The sequence below is a fragment of the Folsomia candida genome, unplaced genomic scaffold, assembly GCF_002217175.1.
Source record: "Folsomia candida strain VU population unplaced genomic scaffold, ASM221717v1 Fcan01_Sc002, whole genome shotgun sequence".
NCBI lineage: Eukaryota > Metazoa > Arthropoda > Collembola > Entomobryomorpha > Isotomidae > Folsomia > Folsomia candida.
Window position 1 is genome coordinate 7757056 of NW_019091194.1, and position 22869 is coordinate 7779924.

A 22869-nucleotide genomic window follows, 5' to 3' on the forward strand; every position below is an offset into this window, starting at 1 on the left:
ATTTGTTTATTGTTTTATGTAGTTTAAAGTCTGTCGGACGTGTGTGGAACAAGTTCTTTCCACTTTCTTCGGGCAACTCTTGCCGTCAGTCATTTCGACGCTTGAACAACCTCATCGAATTTACTCAGACTCGTCGTCGTCATCTCGTCATTTTCTAAAAAGTTTCCTGAAAAATTTCTGTAAAAAATAATTAAGTTTTCCGCGAAGTTTTACATATTAATTAAAATCAGTGTCAGTGTGTTTCAGTGTCGTGATTTGTCGTGTGCTATCTAGTTCGCAAAATCCGTTTAAAAATATTAATATTCTGCGTAATTAAAAATAGTGTTAAAAAATCGACTTCCAGGACGGAAAATCATCATCTCATAATTCCCAATTTCAAAATTCTTTTTTGAATTGTGACGTTCCTGGAATGAAGAGTTATTAATCATCATATAGCATCAGTCAGTGGTGCATATTGTTAACGTCTGCTCATTAATTTGAGTCAATCTTCGTAATCGTAATCAATCATGGGACATTTAAAGTTGGAGATCCTGTGTCTTGTTGTGGGCAGTGTCGTTGCCCTCCTAGCATTGAATATCGATTCGGGTAAGTGAAACACTATAAGGAAGTTGTTCCTACATATGCACGCACCGAGGCAAAATAGTTTTTAGAAAATAGGGAACCGGGGCATGTACCCGGAGCGGGTTGGAAATTCTTGCCAGATTTCCTGGCATTTTCATCCGGGAGATCATACTGGTCTATACGCACCAAACCAAGTGCAATAACCCATACCGGGCAATGAAAATGCATGCAATAAGAGCGTAATATTGCAATCTTGCTTGATGTATCCGCACAAAGGTCTCGGAGTTTGCAAAATATTTGTTCTGCGTGGATTAGAGGACTCGACGTACATACATATAGCGAAATTAGAGGAAACAAATCGGCTGCATGAAGTGCATGGCAGTTTTCCAATCACGGCACATGGCACATGTTGTTAAACTTATCGTTTGTGGTGCGTCGAAAGGTTAGTAAACACGAAACAATGCCAAATAACTGTGACACCGGCACAGTTTGAGACATTTTTCACGTGAATGTCAAAATATAGCGTCTCTTTCTCCATTTATTTTATTGTACAGATTTGAGACACAGATTATGCGTATGTATTGCATTGGAATTCGATAGTCTGCTGAAACTTGGAATATGTATGAAACCTTCATTATATCTGAGCACGTTTATGAATGAGTCAATGACATCCATGAAACACAGGAAATTAGTAGATTGCGGAGATGGAGAAATATTTTTCTCAAAATAATTCAATTTGCAGAGTAGTAAAAACTCCTAAATAGACCAACTCGCAAAATGTAATATTTTTAAATGCAAAATTTATGGAATTTTGAAGTTGAATCCCTTTCCTTCTCATAGCATTGGCTTAAAGCAAAACAACAGAAACTAGATTATGGATGCATAAACGGATGAATGGGATGCGCTACTATAAAAAAAGACAGGATATGAACTTAATCAATTCAAAATTGAGTTTATGTCCCATTTTTCGTAAACATATTTGTGAGTTGGATTTAAGCATTCAGACTTCAGTTTAAACTATGTATATTTGCCATATCATGTTAGAAACGCTTTTTTTCTCCCCTCCCTCAATCGCGTCGGTACATATGTACAGTGTGAGTACGACAAAAATAACAGATGGTTGGATCGTTTCTTTGTTTCCAATTTCGAATTTTTATAACCTCCAGCGAGATCCAGATTTGGCCAGTCAACTTGTGCATACATACAAGAGGGTAGACGACTCCAAGCCTTCAATAAAAGGAAAGTGGGCAGCCAGAAAAGCAGGACCTGCCTAATTTCCAGAGTAAATACATGCAGAAGAGTATATACACATTATGCATGTGTATAGTTTCCCATGTCATTCATGCTGAACACCCCTTTCTGTAATGACATGGGTGTGGGAAAGGAAGTATAATTTTATGGTAGTCAGTCAGCACAGCTTTCTCATCCTCGGTCAGTGAAACAGTTTTCGATTTCTGGAATATGCAAAGCACAAGCATAAACACAAAGGGAGCATGTTTTACTTAATACATTGCAAAAATTATAAGTAAGAAATCACACATCATTTGGCTAGATTCAGTAATGCTTTCATGATGATTCACTAACATTTGAATCAGTTTATAATATGCTTAATTATTCAATTCAAGGAGTCACGATCACTTGTATTCATAGGCATTTAGTTACATAGGACAAGGTTTCATTCTGCTGCACGTGCTACAAGCCATGCATCATTATTCTGCTCTGCGTTTATCTATCTATTTCTGAACTGAACTCCCTCCTTTTTGAGTATAAGAAAGGTTTTAAGACTGAAATGGTAAAGCGTTGGGAAATATCGCTTGGTTTGCCAGCACTCTACTTTGCTACGTTTAAAATTCTTCAAAAGTATCCCTCATTTGTGTTACTTGGTTTGGCCCATCACTAATCCTAAGTAAGTATATGCATACATGGTGAATGTCAGTCACATCATTGATATTTATGCAAACTCTGCTTTTGGAGTGTTTTAGTTTTTTACGGAACAAGCTTGACGACTTAAATGGGTGCAGTTTTTACATTAATAGAATCAACCATAGAATCAACCCATTAAATTGGAATGGATTTACATAAATGTAAAAAATTGAATCATTTGACATTTATGCACATAAATATATGCATGTATTTACATATGACGAATTAAGCATATGTACACAATTATTTTCAATATTCATTCTCTTATTTGATTTTTAGCACTGGCAAACACTGGAAGTAACGCGGATGAGGAGGGTGGCCCTGTTTTTGTGAAGGAGCCCCCATCCAAAGTAAGGAAGCCCAAATTGCGAATAAGTTAATGTTTTCTTCATGTTATCTCTTGGTTGGACCCAGGTGGACTTTTCTAACTCGACGGGAGCCGAAATACCGTGCCAATCACGCGGCACGCCCCAGCCAGAAATTATTTGGCTTCGTGGAGATGGAACGGCCGTGGGAGATGTTCCCGGACTACGACAGGTAATTACATTACGGTTGCATTAATATCATGAAAAATGCAGTTGCATGGAAAACTAACATGGATTCTACGCTGGGGTAATTTAGCATGAAAGAGAATCTCGAGAGAATGTATACATATGCACATCCAATGCATTTATAGAGAAAATCTGGAATTAAGTAGTGGTTGTATTTTTATTTAACTTATACTACACGATATTTGTGTCGTCTTAAATTATGAAACGTTGTTTCGCTTTTACCCTTTGCTCTAATAATAAACCATGCAAAATGAAACGTGCTGGGTAACAAGCTTATAAGTAAGTACATACAGATGCACATAATTTCACGGGCGATGGACACTTGTCACAGATTTATTATTCAGCAAACTTGAATGCGTATCATGTCCATGGAAAACTGGAAGAGCCCTGAATGAATTTAAAACCCACGCCCAAAAGTTGACCGGATGAACCGTCTAATGAGTCATTTTGTTATCCAGAGACAAAAAAATAAGGGTAGTATTATATTATAAGTGAGAGTCTGGAAGTGTCCAATGGCACAGGAAGAAGGGTAAGAAGGAGACCTTCAGGCAAAAAAATAGCTTCACTTGGCCTCATAGGGAACACATCTGCCCTCCGAGTAAGGCTTACTCCACCAACTAATCCTAAGAAATGCAGCACACCTGGCACTGGTTGAGTTCCACAGACGATCACGACTACGACCCTTTTGCTTCTTCAATGAACAACTTGTTGATCTCCTCGTCTCAAGTCTCTGATGCAGTGAGGCACATGGCATGATATTGCAGCTGTCGAGCCGTCGTCGTTACTCACAATTTCTCAAGATTTCTCGTTTAACGAAAGGAAGGATGCATTTTTTGCTGTTTGGGTCGCTCCCTTTAAATGATTGGATTTTCTTTCATCCCGAGAAACATAGTATGTTGAACTATATTGTTGCTGATACGATACACTATGTATAATATACATACGTCGTGTATGCAAGTTATTCAACTACGTATTCCATAATTTTCATGGCTGCTTAAAATTGCATGAAAATTAAATACCGCACGATTTACAGCATAATATAATTAATATAGACATAATCCGTATGTATGCGCTTACGTATGTATACGATTATAAAATTTATGAATTGATGAACACGCAATGATCCTTTTGCTAAATAAACATTGGATGTGTTTTACGCACTACGGGTTCGAAAGTAATGTGCCATGTAATTTTAACTTCCCATCAATATATCGTTTCCGATTTAACTTCAATTAGCACTATGAAATTATTTAACAATGCCTACATACTTGTCCGGTTTATTATAGGTGTTGGCTTCTGGAGCACTGGTGTTTCCACCTTTCCGTGCTGAAGTAAGTGAACGCTATATGTAAAAATATGTCACAACATATAAAATCTTACAATTTTTTGTCTGTGCTCGCAGGACTATCGACAAGAAGTTCACAGTGCAACTTATATCTGTCTCGCCCGCAATTCCATCGGCACTATCCACTCTCGCGATGTCCACGTTCGTGCAGGTATTATGATCCCTATTATTTTCCATTCGGGAACACATTGTTCAAGAAATGGTAAATCTAACTAATCCTAAGCAAACATCTTACGTACTTATGACGAACAAAAAAAATCATAAACTAGATTAAGAATTGAAAGTATTGTACAGGGTGGAAATTAACAACATACAGTACTTAAGGAGGAGGTACATATAGATAGAAGATATACATAATATGTATATAGATATTTATGTCCTATCATCTTTAACTTCATAATTTTGCAATTAAACAATACATGCTGGGATACCCATTAATGACATTAAATATGAATCTTGATCTTGTGTCCCAAAGTTGTCAGTCAGCCGTACATTGCAAACGTCTGGGAAGAGCATGTGATACGTGCTAATCCTGCGACCATGAAATGCAACCTTCCCCCATTTGTGTCAGACTTTGTCACAGTGAATGCATGGTTCCAGGATGATGTTCCCATCGAAAAGAGTGACGTTTATGGTAATAAGCAATGTCAGGGGGAATAATCGGAATGAAAGGGTGTGTAGAAAAGGAAACAGTCATTAAATACTAGTAGGCAGAACTCTTAAAATAATGTCATACAATAATATCTAAGATCACCATATTTATTATTTATATAATTCTTTGTTGCTTTCTCCATATCATAGTGGTGAATCAGCCATATTCAGCTAAAGTATACGATGAAGATGTGATTCGACAAAATTCTGCAATATTTAAATGTTTGACGCCGACCTATGTTGGAGATTTCTTGGATATAGACTCCTGGTTTGAGGACGATTTTCCAATTCATAAAAATGATAAATACGGTAAAAAATATATAGATTGTGCAAAAGATGAAGGAATAATCGGACCAGGGTTACATCAATAAAAGCCCAAAGTTATTTAGTATATTTTCGGTAGTAAATGTATATATACAAACATTCTTTAGTTTAATTGCGAATCACGCTCCGTAATTTCATTATGATTTCAGTAACCTCACACGACATGTATTGGGTTTAATTTATAGTTGTTTCGCAATTTTACGAAGTGGACCCAATCAAGGAACATTCTATTCGTGGAAATAACGTGATTCTCAAGTGTCAGTTGCCTTCGTACGTTGCAGATTTCTTATCTGTGACAGAATGGCACACTACAACAGGAGAAACTTTTATGTACAATCCAAAAAATTTCGGTTAGATACCATTTGCATACATAATTGTATAGATCATCGGATATGGTGGGTTTACCGGGTTACAAATCAGCATAAATGATAATTCTTAATTCATTATTACACAACCATCGATACTGATACATATGTACATAGATATATTCTTTTATTCAACATTTATATCATGTATTTACGTATTTATGTAGTGGTGTCCCAACACTTTATTGTGGAAGTGAACAATGAACATGTAATCCGAAACAATTGTGTTACGTTCCGGTGCAACATTCCCGCATTTACCAGTGATTTTGTGAGTGTTTCATCTTGGCTTGATTCTGATGGAACTTCATTCACAATGGCCGACAATAAATTTGGTTAGACAAATGTTCAGCATTACCATAATAAAATAGAAAGAAATGTCGGTTCATCATGGTGGGTGTTCGTCGAGTCACTACTCAAATATTTTTTCATCGTTTTTAAACACGATTGTTTTCTTTACAATATAGATATTTACTTCAACTTGATTTTTATACAAATTACTAAATACATTTAATGACCATTAATTACTTATAGCCGTCGCCCAATTTTATGCCACTGAAGTGCACAACCTTTACGTGATAAGAGGGAATTTTGCGATCCTCCGTTGTGAATTGCCATCTTTTGTAGCTGATTTTCTTCATATAGTTGCATGGGTTGATGGGGATGGGAATTCATATTCTTATTCTGCGAAAAGCCCAGATGGTTAGTCGGTTGACGTTATTATTTAAATGACAAATAATAAATGTGAAACGATACTAAAATGTAATTGACGACAATGGCGGGCGGGCGGGTGGGTGTGGTGATGATTCCTCATCTTATTAGGCATACCTCTGTATGCAACGTACGCATGTAGGTGTCAGGAACTGGTTGGTCACCTTTTACTTTTGCAATTGAAAATGATAAAATGCTGATAACATGTCCTTTAGCATTCCATTTGACGTATTTGGGCATCTTGGGTAAAAGTTGCAGAAGATGTTAAATTCTAAGTGAGCCATGCACAGATGATGAACCATTTGTATAATTTTACGACAAATACACGTGGCAAAATATGCATGTATTGCACAAATGGCAAGATTTGAGGTCAATGTAATGGAAATTGTATCAGTGTAAGAAACTGTAAGTTATTCATGATGATTAATTTCAGTGGTGGCCCAATCCTACGCAACGGAAATAATATCGGAATATGTCATACGTGGAAATAACGCAGCACTCAAGTGATACAAGATTATTTGATTTAAAGTAAAGTTTAGAATGTAAACATAAAATTGATGAAATATTCAGGTGCAGTATTCCTGCTTTTGTTAGTGATTACGTTTCTGTAATCAGTTGGATTGATTCTACAGACCAAGTCTATGAAATGGGTGCAAGGGGTATACATACATTTACACATGATTGTTTTCAAACAAAATAAATGTGTCAGGATAATACATCAGATATGGCGGGTCACTACTAAGTACATATAAATACATAAATATGTATATTGCAGTCAAACTTCCAAAGATGCATAACTGTCATTATTACTTGCATAACCGTTTTTAACTTTTGTCCAGTTGTTAAGCAAAACTACAACACTTATGGAGACCAAGAAGACATCATACGCGGAAATGCAGGCATATTACGTTGCAAAATCCCATCATTCATGGCCGACTTTTTAGAAGTTGTTGCATGGATGGATAACGACGGAAACACTTATTCTGCAGAATCTAAAAGATTTGATGGTATATTTAATTCTTCAAATATGGAACTATGTACATGGCGAGTGTTCGAGTCTAAAGGGTCATACACACGTACATATATTGCATATGAGGAAATGATGACTTTAAAATTAGAGTATATATTTTTTGCGGTATTTATTTTTATCTGTAGTTGTGACCCAAGTCTATGACACTCACGGTGACCAAGAGTACATAATTAAAGGAAACTCGGCGACGATTAGGTGAAAATACATATTAGGTGCAAAATTTATAAAGATATCAAACTATGAAATTTATATTAGGTGCAAAATTCCATCATTCATTGCTGATTATTTGGATGTGGTTTCTTGGCATGATTCTGATGGAAATGTTTACAAATTAGACAATCGTGGAGTTTTTGAGGGTTGGTCATTTAATTTTGCCATTCAAACTAAGCAATTTAGAAGGAACACTTGGTCATGGCATGTGTATGGAAAATAGTATATTCTGTCAGGACAGATTTATTAGCGGTCATAAATAAGTAATAATATAGTAACGATCACTTCTTTTCCGTTTCTGGATAGTTTCTGCTACAATATTTCTGACCCAGTTTTTTTTGTTTCCTTGTGTATTTCAGTTGTCGCTCAACCTTATGAAAGTGAAGCGGAGAACGAATACGTTATTCGAGCGAATAATGTGATCATTGGCTGCAAATTACCTTCTTTTGTCGCAGACTTCGTACATGTTGTCTCTTGGTTTAATTCCGGCACTGAATTTACTCCACAGAATAGCTTTGGTTGGTACTGCAAACTTTTTACACAATTCAAATGTTAAACTGACCCTTTGTGACCTTTGAGTACACCCGCCATGCCGATTGTTCTTTCACATTTATTATTTTACTCTTAACACAGATTGAGTTGAACACTAATATTTACCTGTAATTTATTAAGATGGAAAATTTGTCGTGTTGCCCTCTGGGGAGTTGCATATTAAAGGTAACATTTTAATCTATTTTATAACTTATAATTATTAAATCAAAACAAAATTTTACAATTCCTTGTTCAAACTCAAATGGAGCCAAAGTAATCAATGAGTGAGATAAAATTGTGTTGTATATTAAAGATGTTCGGCCTGAGGATGGTTTTAAGGAATACAGGTAACAGTAAATATGCATGTTTATGTAAATGCACAGTTATACATAAGTCAACGATAAAAATTAAGAAAAAGTTATTAGTTGATATTTAATGATTTCTACTTATTTATCATGGCTATATGTAGATGCCAAACCAAGCACCGACTTACTGGAGAAACTCGCCTTAGCGCGTCTGCTGGTAAACTGGTCATCACAGGTTCGATATTTAAATTATTAATTCTATATTGAAACCGAGAAATGGCTTTGGTAATGTAGAAAGGTCTTAATTGTAATAAAAATAAAAATTTCTAAATATTTCAAACAAATAAAATGAAGTGAAAGCCATTTCTCGGTTGCCGTTTGGGCTGTGACGATTGATCCAATGAATCTGGTCTGGCAAAATATCTTGGCACTATTAAATCGAAAATCTTTGATTATTAAATTAAAATGATTGAGACCAGCTTCATTTGAGAGGGGCGGCCCGAAGCCTGAGAATGTTGGGAGACGGGAAGTGATTTGAGTGACTTTTCATTCGTAAATTTAAAAAAAACAAGAAACAGACAAGTTTCATTAAGTACATTACAAACTTATTAAACTTAACATATTTAATACTTTAATTCAAGTCAATACGCATTTGTGTAAATATCGGAATCATAGTCTCCCTTATAATACTGATGGCTGTGAAGAGTAATTACATAAATGCAAACGAACCTCGAATAATAGAGCCGGTGTTTCCCCAAGATTCCCGTAAATTCAGAGATTGCATGTGACCTACGTCTTAGTAACACAACAAATGCTTTTCGATTTGAATATTTAATGCATATTTTTGGGTATCATTGTTAGTCAAACACATCAAGTCTATATACATTACATAAAGCGGTGGACACTGCGTATTTTTATCTTCATTTGCAATTCGACAATAAAACTATCAGTATTTCATGCGTTCATAAATATGTTACCGTTACTTATTGTTAACCCCATTTTGCACCTCATTCAGGAGATTAAAAAAATTTCACATTCACAGCTCGGGCTCCTCCAAATATTAATTCTGTCACTTTTCAAATCATGTCATATTTGATCTTGTCCAAATGCATTGCAATATTTCATCTCATTCAAAGAACCGGTCGGGAGTATTCGACCACGATTTTCCGTAGGGTCAGAAACATTTGCCTACACATGGGGTCAAGGGACAAGTTTTGCAGTCATGTGCTCTGCTCAAAGCAATCCCGTACCAACATTTCGGTAAACAACTAACAATTTAAGATCATGTTTTTTTACTGTGAAATAATTGTACGTGATTTTTTCCCATTCCAAACTTGTAGTTTTTTAAAAGCATTATTGTGCAGTTGGAAACTGAAGTACGTTTTTCCAGACAAGACATTTCAAAGAATTTCAGCTGCACATACATCCAATATGTATAGCATTTTGCCTGACTCGTAGTTTTAGGTTCGACAAAAATGCATCCACAACGTAGTGATTTATGCATTACTTATTATCCCAGATCTTGTCCACAAACTGACATAATCCTTTCCGCCTCCCAGATTTCGGTATGAGGGAAATTAGTTTTGCACCTCTCACATCATAATAGTTATAAAGTCTGCAAATCTCATATCGATATACACATGCCGATCATAATTTTACTGCATTCATTTGGATTTAGACCCACAAGGTTCGACTGCTCCAAGATTATCTGGGGACACACAAATTTCTGGTTTTGCGAGGATGGGAATGAAAGGCTCAACATTCGGATTAATTTGCCCCTCACAATCTTTTCCTCCTGGAATATTTAAGTAAGCATTATGTATTCCGGCATCGGGTCGTTCCTTGGTGGTCAAGCGTTAGACTTACAGTCACAGTATCTAATTATTACGAATCCGTAATAGAGGCGGATTAATCACTATGTAAAATTCCATACATTTAAATGTGCATTATCAAATATGTAGAACCACTTGGGTTGACCAAGCCGAGATTTTCTGGTAATACACATAGTCTCACTGGATTTTCTCATTATGGAGGCGGTGCTGTGGCCATGTTTTGTGCTTCACAAGGTTTCCCTCCACCAAAGTTTAAGTAAGAAATATGTAATTGGAAATTAAGACATATTTTATCGTACACGTACATGTATCTTGCATAGTTCATTCGGGCCGCCTTCTCGTCTATCATAAATACGTTACAAATCATTCATTCAGTCGAGTTTTTCGTGTCGATTAATCTAAATCATCTTGTGCCAGAACCGCTTGGTTTTACGAAACCGAGATTTTCTGGAAGTACTCAGGTGATGTCAGGATTTCTGCATACTGGAGGAGGTGCACTCACGTTGGGATGTCCAGCACAATCTTTTCCACCTTCAGTGTTTAAGTATGCATTTCAAATGAAATCGCTAATTAGTCTATTGTAGCAAATTAATTCGACGCATGCCAAAAAACATTCAGCTTCGGGGTGTCCCTCTCATACACATTAAACTTTCGTATAATGGGTGTCCGTTTAATGAGGTAACCATAACGTGGTGGACAATTTTGTCCTGTAGACCCGATGGGGAGCATTGGTCCTACCTTTGCATCAGAACAGAGGCAAACCACCCTAGTTCGCCAGATAGGGGCATCATTCGTACTTTCCTGTTCTTCGCAAGCCTTCCCTGTCCCAAGATTCAAGTAAGAACACAAATGTTCACCAACCAACTTTGTCACTTTCTGTCACCTAATAGCCACATGCAAGAATTCTTAGATGCACAATCGTCACATTCCAATATACGTAAAAAATTTGAGGCCCATGCAAAATAGTATTCAATCACCCAAGTATGAATTCTCTATAGAACCCGTGGGTGCAGCTGGACCTCGCTTTTCCACAGAGTCACATCTCCAGGCGTTTGTAAAAGAAGCAGGGACTTCATTTTCTCTCTTGTGTCCAGCACAATCTTTTCCCCCGGCAAATTTTATGTAAGAGGTAGCTCTAATTCTTTAGTGCGACAAAGTTAGAATCAATATGGTTAATTGGTACTACCAACTATGTCGATTTAGTAGTGACACATAGTTATTCGTGCCGCTCCTCTCAATCTTTTGTCAAATATTCATATTGCAAGTATGGATATCTGTGAATTGTTACCCAATGATTCAAATGCAATTAAAATTACAGAACCAGTAGGAACCACTGGTCCCAGATTTTCTACTGCATCCAGATCCCACACTTTTTTTCAAGTAGAGGGTTCTTCATTTGCTCTAATTTCAACTGCACAAGCTCATCCTCCTCCAAAATTTAGGTAATCGAAATGTATATGTAATACACATATATACAATATGCATATGCTGTTACTACTATGGGCACAAATAACTTTTCGGTTCGGCGATGCCAGTATCATCACTTATCGTTTGTGCATGCATACATTCACAACCATTTTTATTAGACCCTTCAGGGTCTAATAAAAAGGTCTTAAGGTATCTGGAGACAAATTTGTCTCCAGAGTCCAATATTATGTGTATTTAGCACCAAATCACTTCCGCATACCTACATGTTTACATACATAGTCAGTCGTATCGTATAATTTGTACTAATTCATGGATTCAATAAATTTGTGGATAATACAGAGCCTTTAGGGAGTACAGGCCCTCGATTTTCCACTCAGGCACATTCTCACTCATTCGTTAAAATTGATGGGGCTTCATTCGCACTTCTTTGTCCGGCCCAATCATTTCCTCCATCAAATTTTGCGTAAGTTTGCATAACTCACTTCACGAAACCGTAACCATTCCCAACATTCAGGTTTCTGTTCAGCCATTGAAGATATTTGTTCTGATTGAAAAAAGTATATGACAACTGTTTATTTTTTCAAATTAAAAAGAACCAATAGGCAGTACTGCGCCAAGTGTCCCCGCACACTTTCGACTTCAAATGGCCGAATCTGCTAGTGGACAAGCATTAAGCATGTCATGCATGGCACAATCAAATCCAATTCCAAAATATAGGTTGGTGGTTATAAGTTTCTTACAGTATACAAAATCACCGTATTTTCCCGTCTCGCAACATTTGAAGCAATGCAGAAATGCCAAATTATGTATAGGTCATGGGGTTAAAAATATTGTTTGATTAGACCCCTTCGTTGGAGTGGCTCCAAGAGCACCTCAAATGTTGCGACCGCCTTCCAATTATAAATTAGGAGATGTTGCCGTTCTTGTCGCAGAGGCTCAAGGCCAACCTAAGCCGAAATTTAAGTATGTAAACCAGAAGGCAGGATTCGTTGTTACTGTTCTCATAAGAACTTCATCTTACTGTCCATATCAATACGTATCAGTATATTTTCAAACATACTGACATGCTGTGCATACTATGCGTTATTAATCAACATTAATTGACTGACTTAACAAAATTAAAGAACTAGACTATCTAACCCTTATTTTTTCATGTGCTTGTTTACGAAAATTGCTCAAGCAAAACTTCGACATTAAGATATGTAGAAATAAGTAGGTCAGAGGTGGAATATGCTTTCACTTTCATGTTTTCTATTGGAGCCATAAGTAGCTAAACTTGAAATTTTCAAGAGCTAAGTACCTTACGGGGATATGTATGTACTTACTGCAAGAGACATTCCTTAGGCTATCCAGACTCGTTGTCGTTGTTGAGAAATCCTGTATCTAATACAAAGATGCAATTAAAATTGCACTAGAAACAATCATTCAAAGTCATTTATTCTCAACTCAATTTCCTTCTCCCAACTGAAAGTATAAGAAATACGTATATGGTATTTTCTAATAGATTTGTCAAGTCACGATTTTTGTATTATAAAGATCCACAAACAAGTGTTCCTCCAAGAGTTCGTGATGGTGAAAGCATTGGGTCAAAGAAGATTGTGCAGGCCAAGGGAATAATTGCACTTTTGTGTGATGCTCAAGGAAATAAAGCTCCCAAATTTGTGTACGAACTATGTTTTTTTTAAATATGGAACATGATATAGCATATCTAGATGTATAGGGTAACATGGAAAAATGGTGTTCCATAATTGCTAATATCACTCTCCGTCTCCCACCATTCATTTCTTTTAATTCACATTTTTGAACTCACAAGAAAAAGTTTAACCAGTTCTGTCTGGGAAATATAAAAATAGATCCGCAAACTAGCGTTGTTCCGAAACTACGAGATGGGGAGGTTGGAAGAAGAAAGAAATTCATTAATAGTGGGAGTGCAGGATCCCTTGTCTGTAATGGTCAGGGTAATCCGCCACCATTAACAAGGTAAAGTTAAGATGACCCTCCCATTCGATACATACTTTGCATATATATTTTCATCCGTGACTTACATTATCTAGTAGTAGATAATGTATAATTAGGATTGGATAAAGCGCACTCCTTAACAATAAATAATGTACGCACCCATTTTTATTTAGTGCATGTATCTGAATATCAGTAGAAACTCACACTTCCTGTCTCTCATCATCAGTTTACTTGTCGTCCCGAGTTAAATAAATACCACATGCATTTGCAAATTTTTAAATAGAACCACAAAACAGCATAATGCCTCGGGTCAGGGATGGTGAAAGCACTGCATTGAAAAGAAAAATAATTGAGGTGCAACTCACGGCTGCACTTTTGTGCGACGCACAGTCAAGTCCTCCAGCAAAGTTTAGGTAATTTAAATTTGTAGAAATGAAAACAAGGGGACAAAATTATTAGCACAACGTTAGTAAGAATTACTTCCCGTCTCTCATGTTTATTTAGCTTACATCGTATATGTAAATATTTAAATGCATAAATACGTAATCCATGTGATCTGGTTAACCATGTACAGAACCTTTGGGGAATCGATTTAGTCCAAAATTTTCATCGCAATCTCTTTCTCATACGTTTATGAAGAGTGAAAGTACCGCATTTTCTCTATTATGCTCGGCTCAAGCTTCGCCTCCGCCACATTTTAAGTAATTTAAACATATAATGCAAAATGTCATTATTATTGGCCTTATGCTTTAAAATACTTCTCTCTCCCAAACATTTTTAATGGCGCTCATGTACATGCAATGCGAAATAGCAGGATATTATTTTATTCTTATTAAATATAATCAAATGTCTTAGAACCACTTGGAAGCTCTGTTCCAAAATTTCCAACCGAATCAAGAATGGCAACCTCACAGAAAGTTGTAGGATCTGGGGTCGCTCTTACGTGCAACGCCCAATCGCATCCTCCTCCTCGATTTAGGTCATCAATTCAAGTTCTACAATTAACTAGAAATATTTATGCATTTTGTTTTCATATTAGCTTGTACTGTCATACATAAATATATAGTTTATCACTTAAACCATAAATTATTCATATGGCGTATAATACATATGTACAGAAACCGTGACCTTTCATTGAAGTTTTAGTCTTTTCTATTCCGAATTTTAAGTTATGTTAGTCTCGTACATGGTCCACTTGTCTTGTTTTATTCCCGTCTCCCAACATGGATGGTACATATTGCGTCTGCATAATATTTTGAAACCAATTAACACTAAATTCATACAATGTTAGAACCGCTTCCTGGAGTAGCTCCCAAGTTTCCAGAACTAACCAGAAATCATCGTTTCACAAGAATAGGAGAATCAACTGTTTTGACTGGCGAGGCACAAGGCAATCCTCCGCCAAATTTTAGGTTGTCAAATTTATAGTACGTTTTATAATAATTTCGATGCCTTGAAAATATCTTCCCGTTCTCCCAATATTCCAAATAGCACTCACTCGTAATTTATTACGACGAACATATTTACCATACATAATAAATTCATTATTGTAATAAGTCAAATCTATCATCACAGAACCATTATCTGGGGTCGCTCCAAAAACACCTAAACTTACCCAAGCTCATCAAATCGGGAAAATGGGAGATGCAGCAGTTTTAAGTTGTGAGGGCCAAGGCGTTCCCCCACCAAAATACAAGTACTTTAATTCCTTCTGATCAGAAGACAAAAATTATTCGTTGTATGTCAGCACGAGAAAAAAGTCATGGCACATAATAATGCTTAATATTTCTTCAATTAGCATTTAAGATTTGCACTTAATTTTAGGAAAGGTCAAGGTTGTTAGACATCATGGCGTGCATATAGTGTTATACATATACATACATAAATACGCATAACTAGCTATATCTACCTGTCTTTTCTTATTAAGATATGACATTATTTTCACCATTCTTCCTTTATCCTTTACAATTAAGTATTTTTTTTGGATACCGAGCAATGAAATCTGTCTGTAGGAAGCGATTTGGTCGAAAGAAACTATCAAATTTTCCCGTCTCGAAACATTCACAGCCAATAATAATGTTACACGTGCATATATACATGCTTAAATATGTATCAATCATTTACAAATTAAGAGCCATCGGGTCACACTGGACCTAGAATTAGCGGTGATGGATGGCAACGCGTGGTTGATGCTACAGGAAATATTTTAACTTTACCATGTCAAGCGCAATCCTATCCACCACCAACTTCCAGGTTTTATTCATTCCATTGATCAAAAAACTAAAAGGCTTCAACAGACAGATTCTTTTGCATTCCTATTAATCGTGAAACGTCAAAAATAACTTCCCGTTTTCCAGCATACTCTATATCGTACTAATCGCACATATTTACGCAAATATGTATGTGCAATCTCACAAGGCAACCTTAAGTACTGTCACATCTCGATATCCTTTCGGATGGTCTTAATTGATAGATAATTAAGTGTAGCTAAAACTTTTTCATATGACATACGGTGCAAAATCACGTTTTTGCGAAATATTGGCGAAAGCTGCACCATAACGTGCAATTTTTCCAACGGTGTTAACATATGTGTATATAACAGCCTTCGGAATAATTAAATGAAGTTTATAAATTATATACCTGTCCACAATTTCATGCTGATCACCAATATGGAAAAAAACTATGCAAACATTGGCCAATTTTATTTCAAATAGCGAAAATCTGCAAAATTTTCTAAATTTGAATTTCGTAGTTTTTTGAAATTTTAACAAAACTTAAATGCTAATTAAAACTTCTTTTATTCAAGCATTGCAAAAAAAGTTTTCGAAAAATATTTTTTTTTCTGATCACAGCAAAATGGATGAAAATTTTCGCAAATTGAAACTCGCAATTTTTCACGAAAACAGATGTAATGACCAATGCTAGTTTATAATACGTATTTTTCAAAATTGCTGGTTATATTTATTTTTGAAAGTTGCAAACAATTTTTGGAAATTTGTATCGTCAGCTTTTAACATAATTCAACAAAATAACTTTTCCATACCTCGTTCGAGATTTTAAGGCTTTTGGAAAACTTGAAAAAATCTCATCTATGAGGGACCCAATGGGGTCCCTCTATTATGACATATTTATGTGTAGGACGGCATAAATATAGGGCGCCCTATATTTATGCCGTCTATTATTATCGTATGCAATTTTGAAAAATACGTATTATAAACTAGCATTGGTCATTACATCTGTTTTCGTGAAAAATTGCGAGTTTCAATTTGCGAAAATTTTCATCCATTTTGCTGTGATCAGAAAAAAAAATATTTTTCGAAAACTTTTTTTGCAATGCTTGAATAAAAGAAGTTTTAATTAGCATTTAAGTTTTGTTAAAATTTCAAAAAACTACGAAATTCAAATTTAGAAAATTTTGCAGATTTTCGCTATTTGAAATAAAATTGGCCAATGTTTGCATAGTTTTTTTCCATATTGGTGATCAGCATGAAATTGTGGACAGGTATATAATTTATAAACTTCATTTAATTATTCCGAAGGCTGTTATATACACATATGTTAACACCGTTGGAAAAATTGCACGTTATGGTGCAGCTTTCGCCAATATTTCGCAAAAACGTGATTTTGCACCGTATGTCATATGAAAAAGTTTTAGCTACACTTAATTATCTATCAATTAAGACCATCCGAAAGGATATCGAGATGTGACAGTACTTAATCCCTTGTTAGTCTGAAGTCCAACAATAACTTGTAGCAATAAGTAATACACTATGAGAGACAACTTAATTTTCTTCAGAACCAAGTGGAGCTAGTCGACCAAGAGGTGCTACGAAAACGGTAGAAACTCGTGAAGCAAGCGCTGGACAGGCGTTAGCAGCAATCTGTTCTCTTCAAGCTTTTCCCAAACCGCATTATAGGTTATTTTTGACGTTTTGCGTTCCTTCCCTATTGATTTTGTATTCTTTTTCGCATCGGACGCGTATTAATTTTTCTGACACATTTTTCGTAGGTGGTACAAGTTCACAGATGGGTCTTCTAGACAACCGGTACAATTAGACGATCGACTGAAACAACTTGGTGGAACTTTGATTATCCGTGAGGCTAAGGTTGAAGACTCTGGAAAGTAATAACCAATATTCTTATGAAATCTTATATACATGAGTTTGTGCTTATGATGATGATGATAAATTTAAGGTATCTGTGCGTGGTGAGCAATTCAGTTGGAGAAGAAAGCGTGGAGACAGTTTTAACTGTAACCGGTAGGAAATTATATAATAATCACTTAAAATATTAAAAACATTTAGCAAATACAACTGTCCATATAATAACAATGTATAGCACCTTTGGCCGCAACTGTTGAACCTGCCGTTCAGACGGTCGATTTTGGTAGACCAGCTACATTTACATGCCATTACCAGGTATGGATATCCAGAACAGGAAATTTATCAGGAAATTTTAAAGGGCAATATCTTGAAGCATTTAATATACTTGATGCAGGGATCACCAGTCAAGAATATTACTTGGATGAAGAATGGAAAACGACTCCCCCAAACGGAAGCAGTAATTCGGATTGACGCTGTTCGAAGGGAAGATCGAGGAATGTTCCAATGGTAATTGATTAATCATATGATTGAGAAATGCTTGCTAACAATTGTTAAAAATTCTTAAATTAATAAATTTGCAGCTTTGTTCGCAATGATCAAGATTCTGCACAATCCACGGCTGAGTTGAAATTGGGAGGACGATGTATGTAAAATATGCACCCTTAATCCATGAAAATGTAAAGTACTAGAATTTTTAATTTTACAACAGTTGACCCACCAAGATTAACATTCAAGTTCCGAGAGGAGGTTCTTCAACCAGGACCTAAAGTTTCCCTTAAATGTAAAGCTACAGGAAACCCCTCACCGGAAATAGTTTGGGAGTTGGACTCAAAGAAAGTCACTAACGCAGACAGGTTCATTTGTCCACGCATAATTATTCTTTCAGACTAAATAAATCATTTTTTTCTTGTTATGGGATTTTCAGGGTTCAAGTTGGACAATTTGTTGGTGAAAATGGAGAGGTTGTCTCTCATGTAAATATCACCAATGTTCACAGCAATGATGGAGGAGTATACAGGTGCATACATACATGCATACATATGCATTGATTTAATTCATATTCTGAAAAATACATGTATATCCTGATAAATTAGTATTATGGCTGATTAGTGATCAATTAATTATTTTTTCCCAGATGTACAGCCATTTCAAAGGTGGGCAGTGCAACTCATACTGGAAGGCTAAATATTCACGGCTTGCCACATGGTATGATTATTAATATTTTAACAATATTTGTGAGATGAACACTGCCTACAAATGGGTTAACTATGTTTATTATTTATTTAGTAAAAAGCATGGATAAAGCTCAAGTTGTTGCTGGAAGTGGAATGGTAAAAACATGTCCAGGTACAAATGAATACGAATACAATATACGAATCAAATTCATCATATCATTAATTCAACAAATCAACAAGTAAATATGTACTGATGATACAATATACTGATGTAGTTGCTGGTTATCCAATCGATGCCGTCATCTGGGAAAAAGATAATCGAGTTCTTCCGGTAATGACATGTTTATCAACGATGCAAAAAATCTTTTTTTAAAAATTAATTATGATCTAGTTATAAATCAATGTCTTTTAATTGTGTAGATTAATCGTCGTCAATCTGTCTTCCCTAATGGAACTTTGGTATAATTGATTTTATTATTTTTCATTTGGGGCGAGCTTTTCAATTTCCAAGTCAGTTATATTATTATATTATGCGTACAGGTGATCGACAATGTACAACGAAATATGGACCAGGGGACATATACGTGTGTCGCTAGAAATGCTCAAGGATATACATCCCGGGGAAATCTGGAAGTAAGTTTTGTTCGAAAGCATATACAACGAAACGATCAATTACCAGCAAAACACTTAATTGATCTTTCTCTTTCAGGTCCAAGTCATGGGTAAGAGTATGGTTTTACTTTCAATTTTATTTTCCATATTTCAGGAAGGATCATCTACGTATACATAGAAATCATAAGTAATGGTGACATATACCATCGTATAATATTAATGACTATTTACATAAAAAACTTTCCGTCAGTTTTGCCTTCCGTTGTACCCTTCACATTTGGCGAGACGGCTGTCGATGCTGGAGCAAATGTTCAAATAAGTTGTGTCGTTAGTTTTGGCGACTTGCCGCTCACAATAAGTTGGAGTTTTCATAATGTAATGGATTCCTCCAAAAGAAGCCAATCAGAAATTACTACAATGAAAATAGGCACACGAAGCAGTTTGTTAATGATTGACAGTGTAAACTTTGAGCACAATGGATTTTACACATGTTCTGCAAAGAATGCTGTCGGGGTGGCAAATTATACTGCAGAGCTAATTGTTAATGGCAAGGCTCATCATTTTTATGATCTAATTAAGTGCAAATTCTGCCAGCAGCAAGGATACTTTATTTGCTTTTCATAGATATTTTTTTTGCTCTGAAAAGTTCCCCCTAAAATTCAAAATTTCAACTTCGGAGAGGAGCCATTATTGTGGGGCTCGCAGGCCCAGACGACCTGCATAGTTTCTGAAGGGGATATTCCAATTCAAATAACGTGGACCTTCCATGCGTCTGACGTTGCCACCGACAGCCAAAAAGGAATCTCTACAACAAAATTTGGACACCGCAGTAGCATCCTTCTAATCGATCCTGTCACTCAAAGTGGGAATTTTACATGCAGTGCAAAGAATGCAGGAGGCTCTATGAATTACACAGCAGAGCTTATCGTCCAAAGTGTGTTCATAATAAGACTTGCTCAATATTGCTCCGAAATTCCGCACAGCATACATAGCTTTACATATTTAATGTAATATTTGTTTAAGTTTTTTAGTATCTGAAATCCTATATCCATTTCTGTCCTAATTTCGCTTATTTTTTCTAAAAAAAGTTGCACCAAGAATTTCCGAATTCTCCTTCGGAAATGTGGCTTTGCATGCGGGAGAGTATCAATCGTTGGAATGCAGCGTTGCAGAAGGAGACCTTCCAGTTCAAATAACTTGGTCATTCCATGGAATTGAATTAGCTTCTCAAATGGGCATTAGTACTGTGAGGATTGGAAAACGAACAAATTTACTAACGATTGACGCTGTGGCTGCATCTCACATGGGAAATTATACATGTCAAGCAACAAATGCCGTCGGTTCTGCAAATTATACAGCGGAACTTACAGTTCATGGTTATTATTTTTACATATACAGTGGCACCGCGGCGCTTACTTATTTGTATATGCTTTAATCCATTGCATATAATGACTATATTGATACATTTATATCCTCATTTGTTTATGCCACCCTTTAATAACTGCAAAAAAATCTATTCTATTCTGCCAAAAGTTTTACCAAAAATAACGCCCTTCAACTTCGGACATGAGCCATTGCCTGCAGGAGAGTACCAAACGCTAGAATGCAGCGTTGCAGAAGGAGACCTTCCAGTTCAAATAACTTGGTCATTTCATGGAATCGAATTAGCTTCTCAAATGGGGATTAGTACTGTGAGGATTGGAAAACGAACAAATTTACTAACGATTGACGCTGTGGCTGCATCTCACATGGGAAATTATACATGTCAAGCAACAAATGCCGTCGGTTCTGCAAATTATACAGCGGAACTTACAGTTCATGGTTATTAGTTTTAAGCATCATATAACCTACATGGTGTGGCACCGCAACGCTTCTTTCTTTATATGTTTGTAAATGCTTTAATCAATTATATTTATAGGTTACGTTGATATCTTTACCAAAAATAACCCCGATCGACTTTGAGAATCCATTACATTTTGAGGATACTGCACAAGTCGCCTGTCTAATGTTTTCCTCTGCTACCCTGCCAGCACACTTCATATGATCATTTGTTGGTGATGATGCCATTAAAAAGACTCAGGAGGGGTGGTCAATAATGAAACTTAGTTCAAAGGACAGGAACCAGTTACTCGGTTACTCACGCGATGTAAGGCATCTAACATTGGTGGGAGTGACGGGTTTACCAGTACTTTGGTTTATCTAGAACGGTTACTGAGAGCTCGTCTTCATGATATCGGCTATACACGCTTCAATATATTTCTGGTTGATTAATTAACGGGGGGCTTCTGTATATCTAATTCTTGTCTTTACTCTTAACAAACAAAATTGCAGTTCCTCCAAAAATCCTGCCCTTGTTAGGCTTTGAAGATTCAGTGAACGAAGGGCACAATGTTCAGTTAAACTGTATAATTAGCGTGGGCCAGCCACCTATTCAGATAACTTGGTCATTCCATCAAAATAATGGAGCTCAGAATTCCGGAAAAAATCAAGAGGGCGTGAACATTGTGAAACTTGGTCCAAAATCCAGTGTACTAATGATTGATTCAGTGAAAGCACATCACGCTGGTAACTACGTTTGTCGGGCATCAAACGATGCTGGAACTGATGAGTATTCAACGACTTTGGTAGTAAATGGTTAGCTACGTGTATATAAATTGTGCCTCAGCAATTAATGCAATGGCTCACCAATCCAATTTAAATAGTTTTATTTGCTCCATTTTTTTTAAGAAATACAAGTTATGTACGTTAATAATGATTATGTTTAATCTAGCTTGTGTCTTCTTTTTGTGTACATTCCGCTTATACCCTTATACTTAAATTTCAGTCTTTCCACGCGTGGTTTCTTTTACCTTCGGTCAGGAGCCACTTGAGGCAGGAACACATGCATCTTTACAGTGTTCTGTTGATCAGGGTGACTTACCAATGAGCATCACTTGGTCGTTTCATGGCGTCGAGTTATCTTCTCAAATGGGCATTAGTACTGTCAAGATTGGAAAGCGAACTAATTTACTAACGATTGACTCTGTGGCTGCATCTCACATGGGAAACTATACATGCCAAGCGACAAATGCTGTTGGCTCTGCAAATTATACGGCGGAACTTACTGTCCATGGTTATTATTACTTTTATAGATCGACATATATAAGCTGGAACCGCAGCGCTTGTTTGAAAATGCTTTGAGCAATTGTTTGTGTCATCCCAATTGTATTTGAAATAACTGCCAAAAATTCCAGTATATTCTACTTATTTTATTAAA

The 22869-nt window shown here is 36.2% G+C and overlaps 1 protein-coding gene and 1 long non-coding RNA gene across 51 annotated transcripts in view; one reads left to right on the plus strand and one right to left on the minus strand.

Moving 5' to 3' along the window:
• The window catches only part of LOC110843338 (Down syndrome cell adhesion molecule-like protein Dscam2), a 42811-nt gene that overhangs the window by 1056 nt on the left and 18886 nt on the right, over nucleotides 1–22869 (plus strand). For 12 of the 50 annotated variants that reach the window (XM_035848601.1, XM_035848608.1, XM_035848602.1 and 9 more), the window contains exons 2-25: nucleotides 23–585; nucleotides 2764–2834; nucleotides 2899–3021; nucleotides 4322–4366; nucleotides 4438–4531; nucleotides 7584–7653; nucleotides 7714–7814; nucleotides 8341–8385; nucleotides 8513–8546; nucleotides 8669–8739; nucleotides 10183–10312; nucleotides 17733–17846; nucleotides 17918–17982; nucleotides 18062–18141; nucleotides 18221–18333; nucleotides 18408–18469; nucleotides 18536–18680; nucleotides 18752–18844; nucleotides 18962–19032; nucleotides 19114–19173; nucleotides 19277–19332; nucleotides 19422–19460; nucleotides 19542–19634; nucleotides 19711–19723. In XM_035848601.1, coding sequence (XP_035704494.1) covers nucleotides 507–585; nucleotides 2764–2834; nucleotides 2899–3021; nucleotides 4322–4366; nucleotides 4438–4531; nucleotides 7584–7653; nucleotides 7714–7814; nucleotides 8341–8385; nucleotides 8513–8546; nucleotides 8669–8739; nucleotides 10183–10312; nucleotides 17733–17846; nucleotides 17918–17982; nucleotides 18062–18141; nucleotides 18221–18333; nucleotides 18408–18469; nucleotides 18536–18680; nucleotides 18752–18844; nucleotides 18962–19032; nucleotides 19114–19173; nucleotides 19277–19332; nucleotides 19422–19460; nucleotides 19542–19634; nucleotides 19711–19723 — 1867 coding nt within the window. In that variant the 5' untranslated portion in view covers nucleotides 23–506. Of the gene's footprint in view, nucleotides 1–22; nucleotides 586–2763; nucleotides 2835–2898; nucleotides 3022–4321; nucleotides 4367–4437; nucleotides 4532–4855; nucleotides 5015–5181; nucleotides 5341–5540; nucleotides 5706–5887; nucleotides 6053–6251; nucleotides 6420–6861; nucleotides 6932–6998; nucleotides 7088–7267; nucleotides 7436–7583; nucleotides 7654–7713; nucleotides 7815–8027; nucleotides 8187–8340; nucleotides 8386–8512; nucleotides 8547–8668; nucleotides 8740–10182; nucleotides 10313–10465; nucleotides 10593–11334; nucleotides 11459–11654; nucleotides 11779–12357; nucleotides 12482–12606; nucleotides 12728–13300; nucleotides 13428–13617; nucleotides 13745–14006; nucleotides 14137–14297; nucleotides 14425–14578; nucleotides 14703–15014; nucleotides 15136–15298; nucleotides 15420–15855; nucleotides 15977–17519; nucleotides 17641–17732; nucleotides 17847–17917; nucleotides 17983–18061; nucleotides 18142–18220; nucleotides 18334–18407; nucleotides 18470–18535; nucleotides 18681–18751; nucleotides 18845–18961; nucleotides 19033–19113; nucleotides 19174–19276; nucleotides 19333–19421; nucleotides 19461–19541; nucleotides 19635–19710; nucleotides 19724–20259; nucleotides 20548–21146; nucleotides 21435–21944; nucleotides 22248–22437; nucleotides 22726–22869 lie in introns of all 50 variants that reach the window. The other 38 variants (XM_035848609.1, XM_035848606.1, XM_035848600.1 and 35 more) reach the window with 38 other exon arrangements.
• LOC110844704 lies at nucleotides 7803–8496 on the minus strand. The gene is made up of 3 exons (XR_002547452.2): nucleotides 8326–8496; nucleotides 8109–8200; nucleotides 7803–8039 (listed from the first exon to the last, which is right to left on the minus strand). It is a non-coding gene; the product is annotated as an uncharacterized LOC110844704 (long non-coding RNA).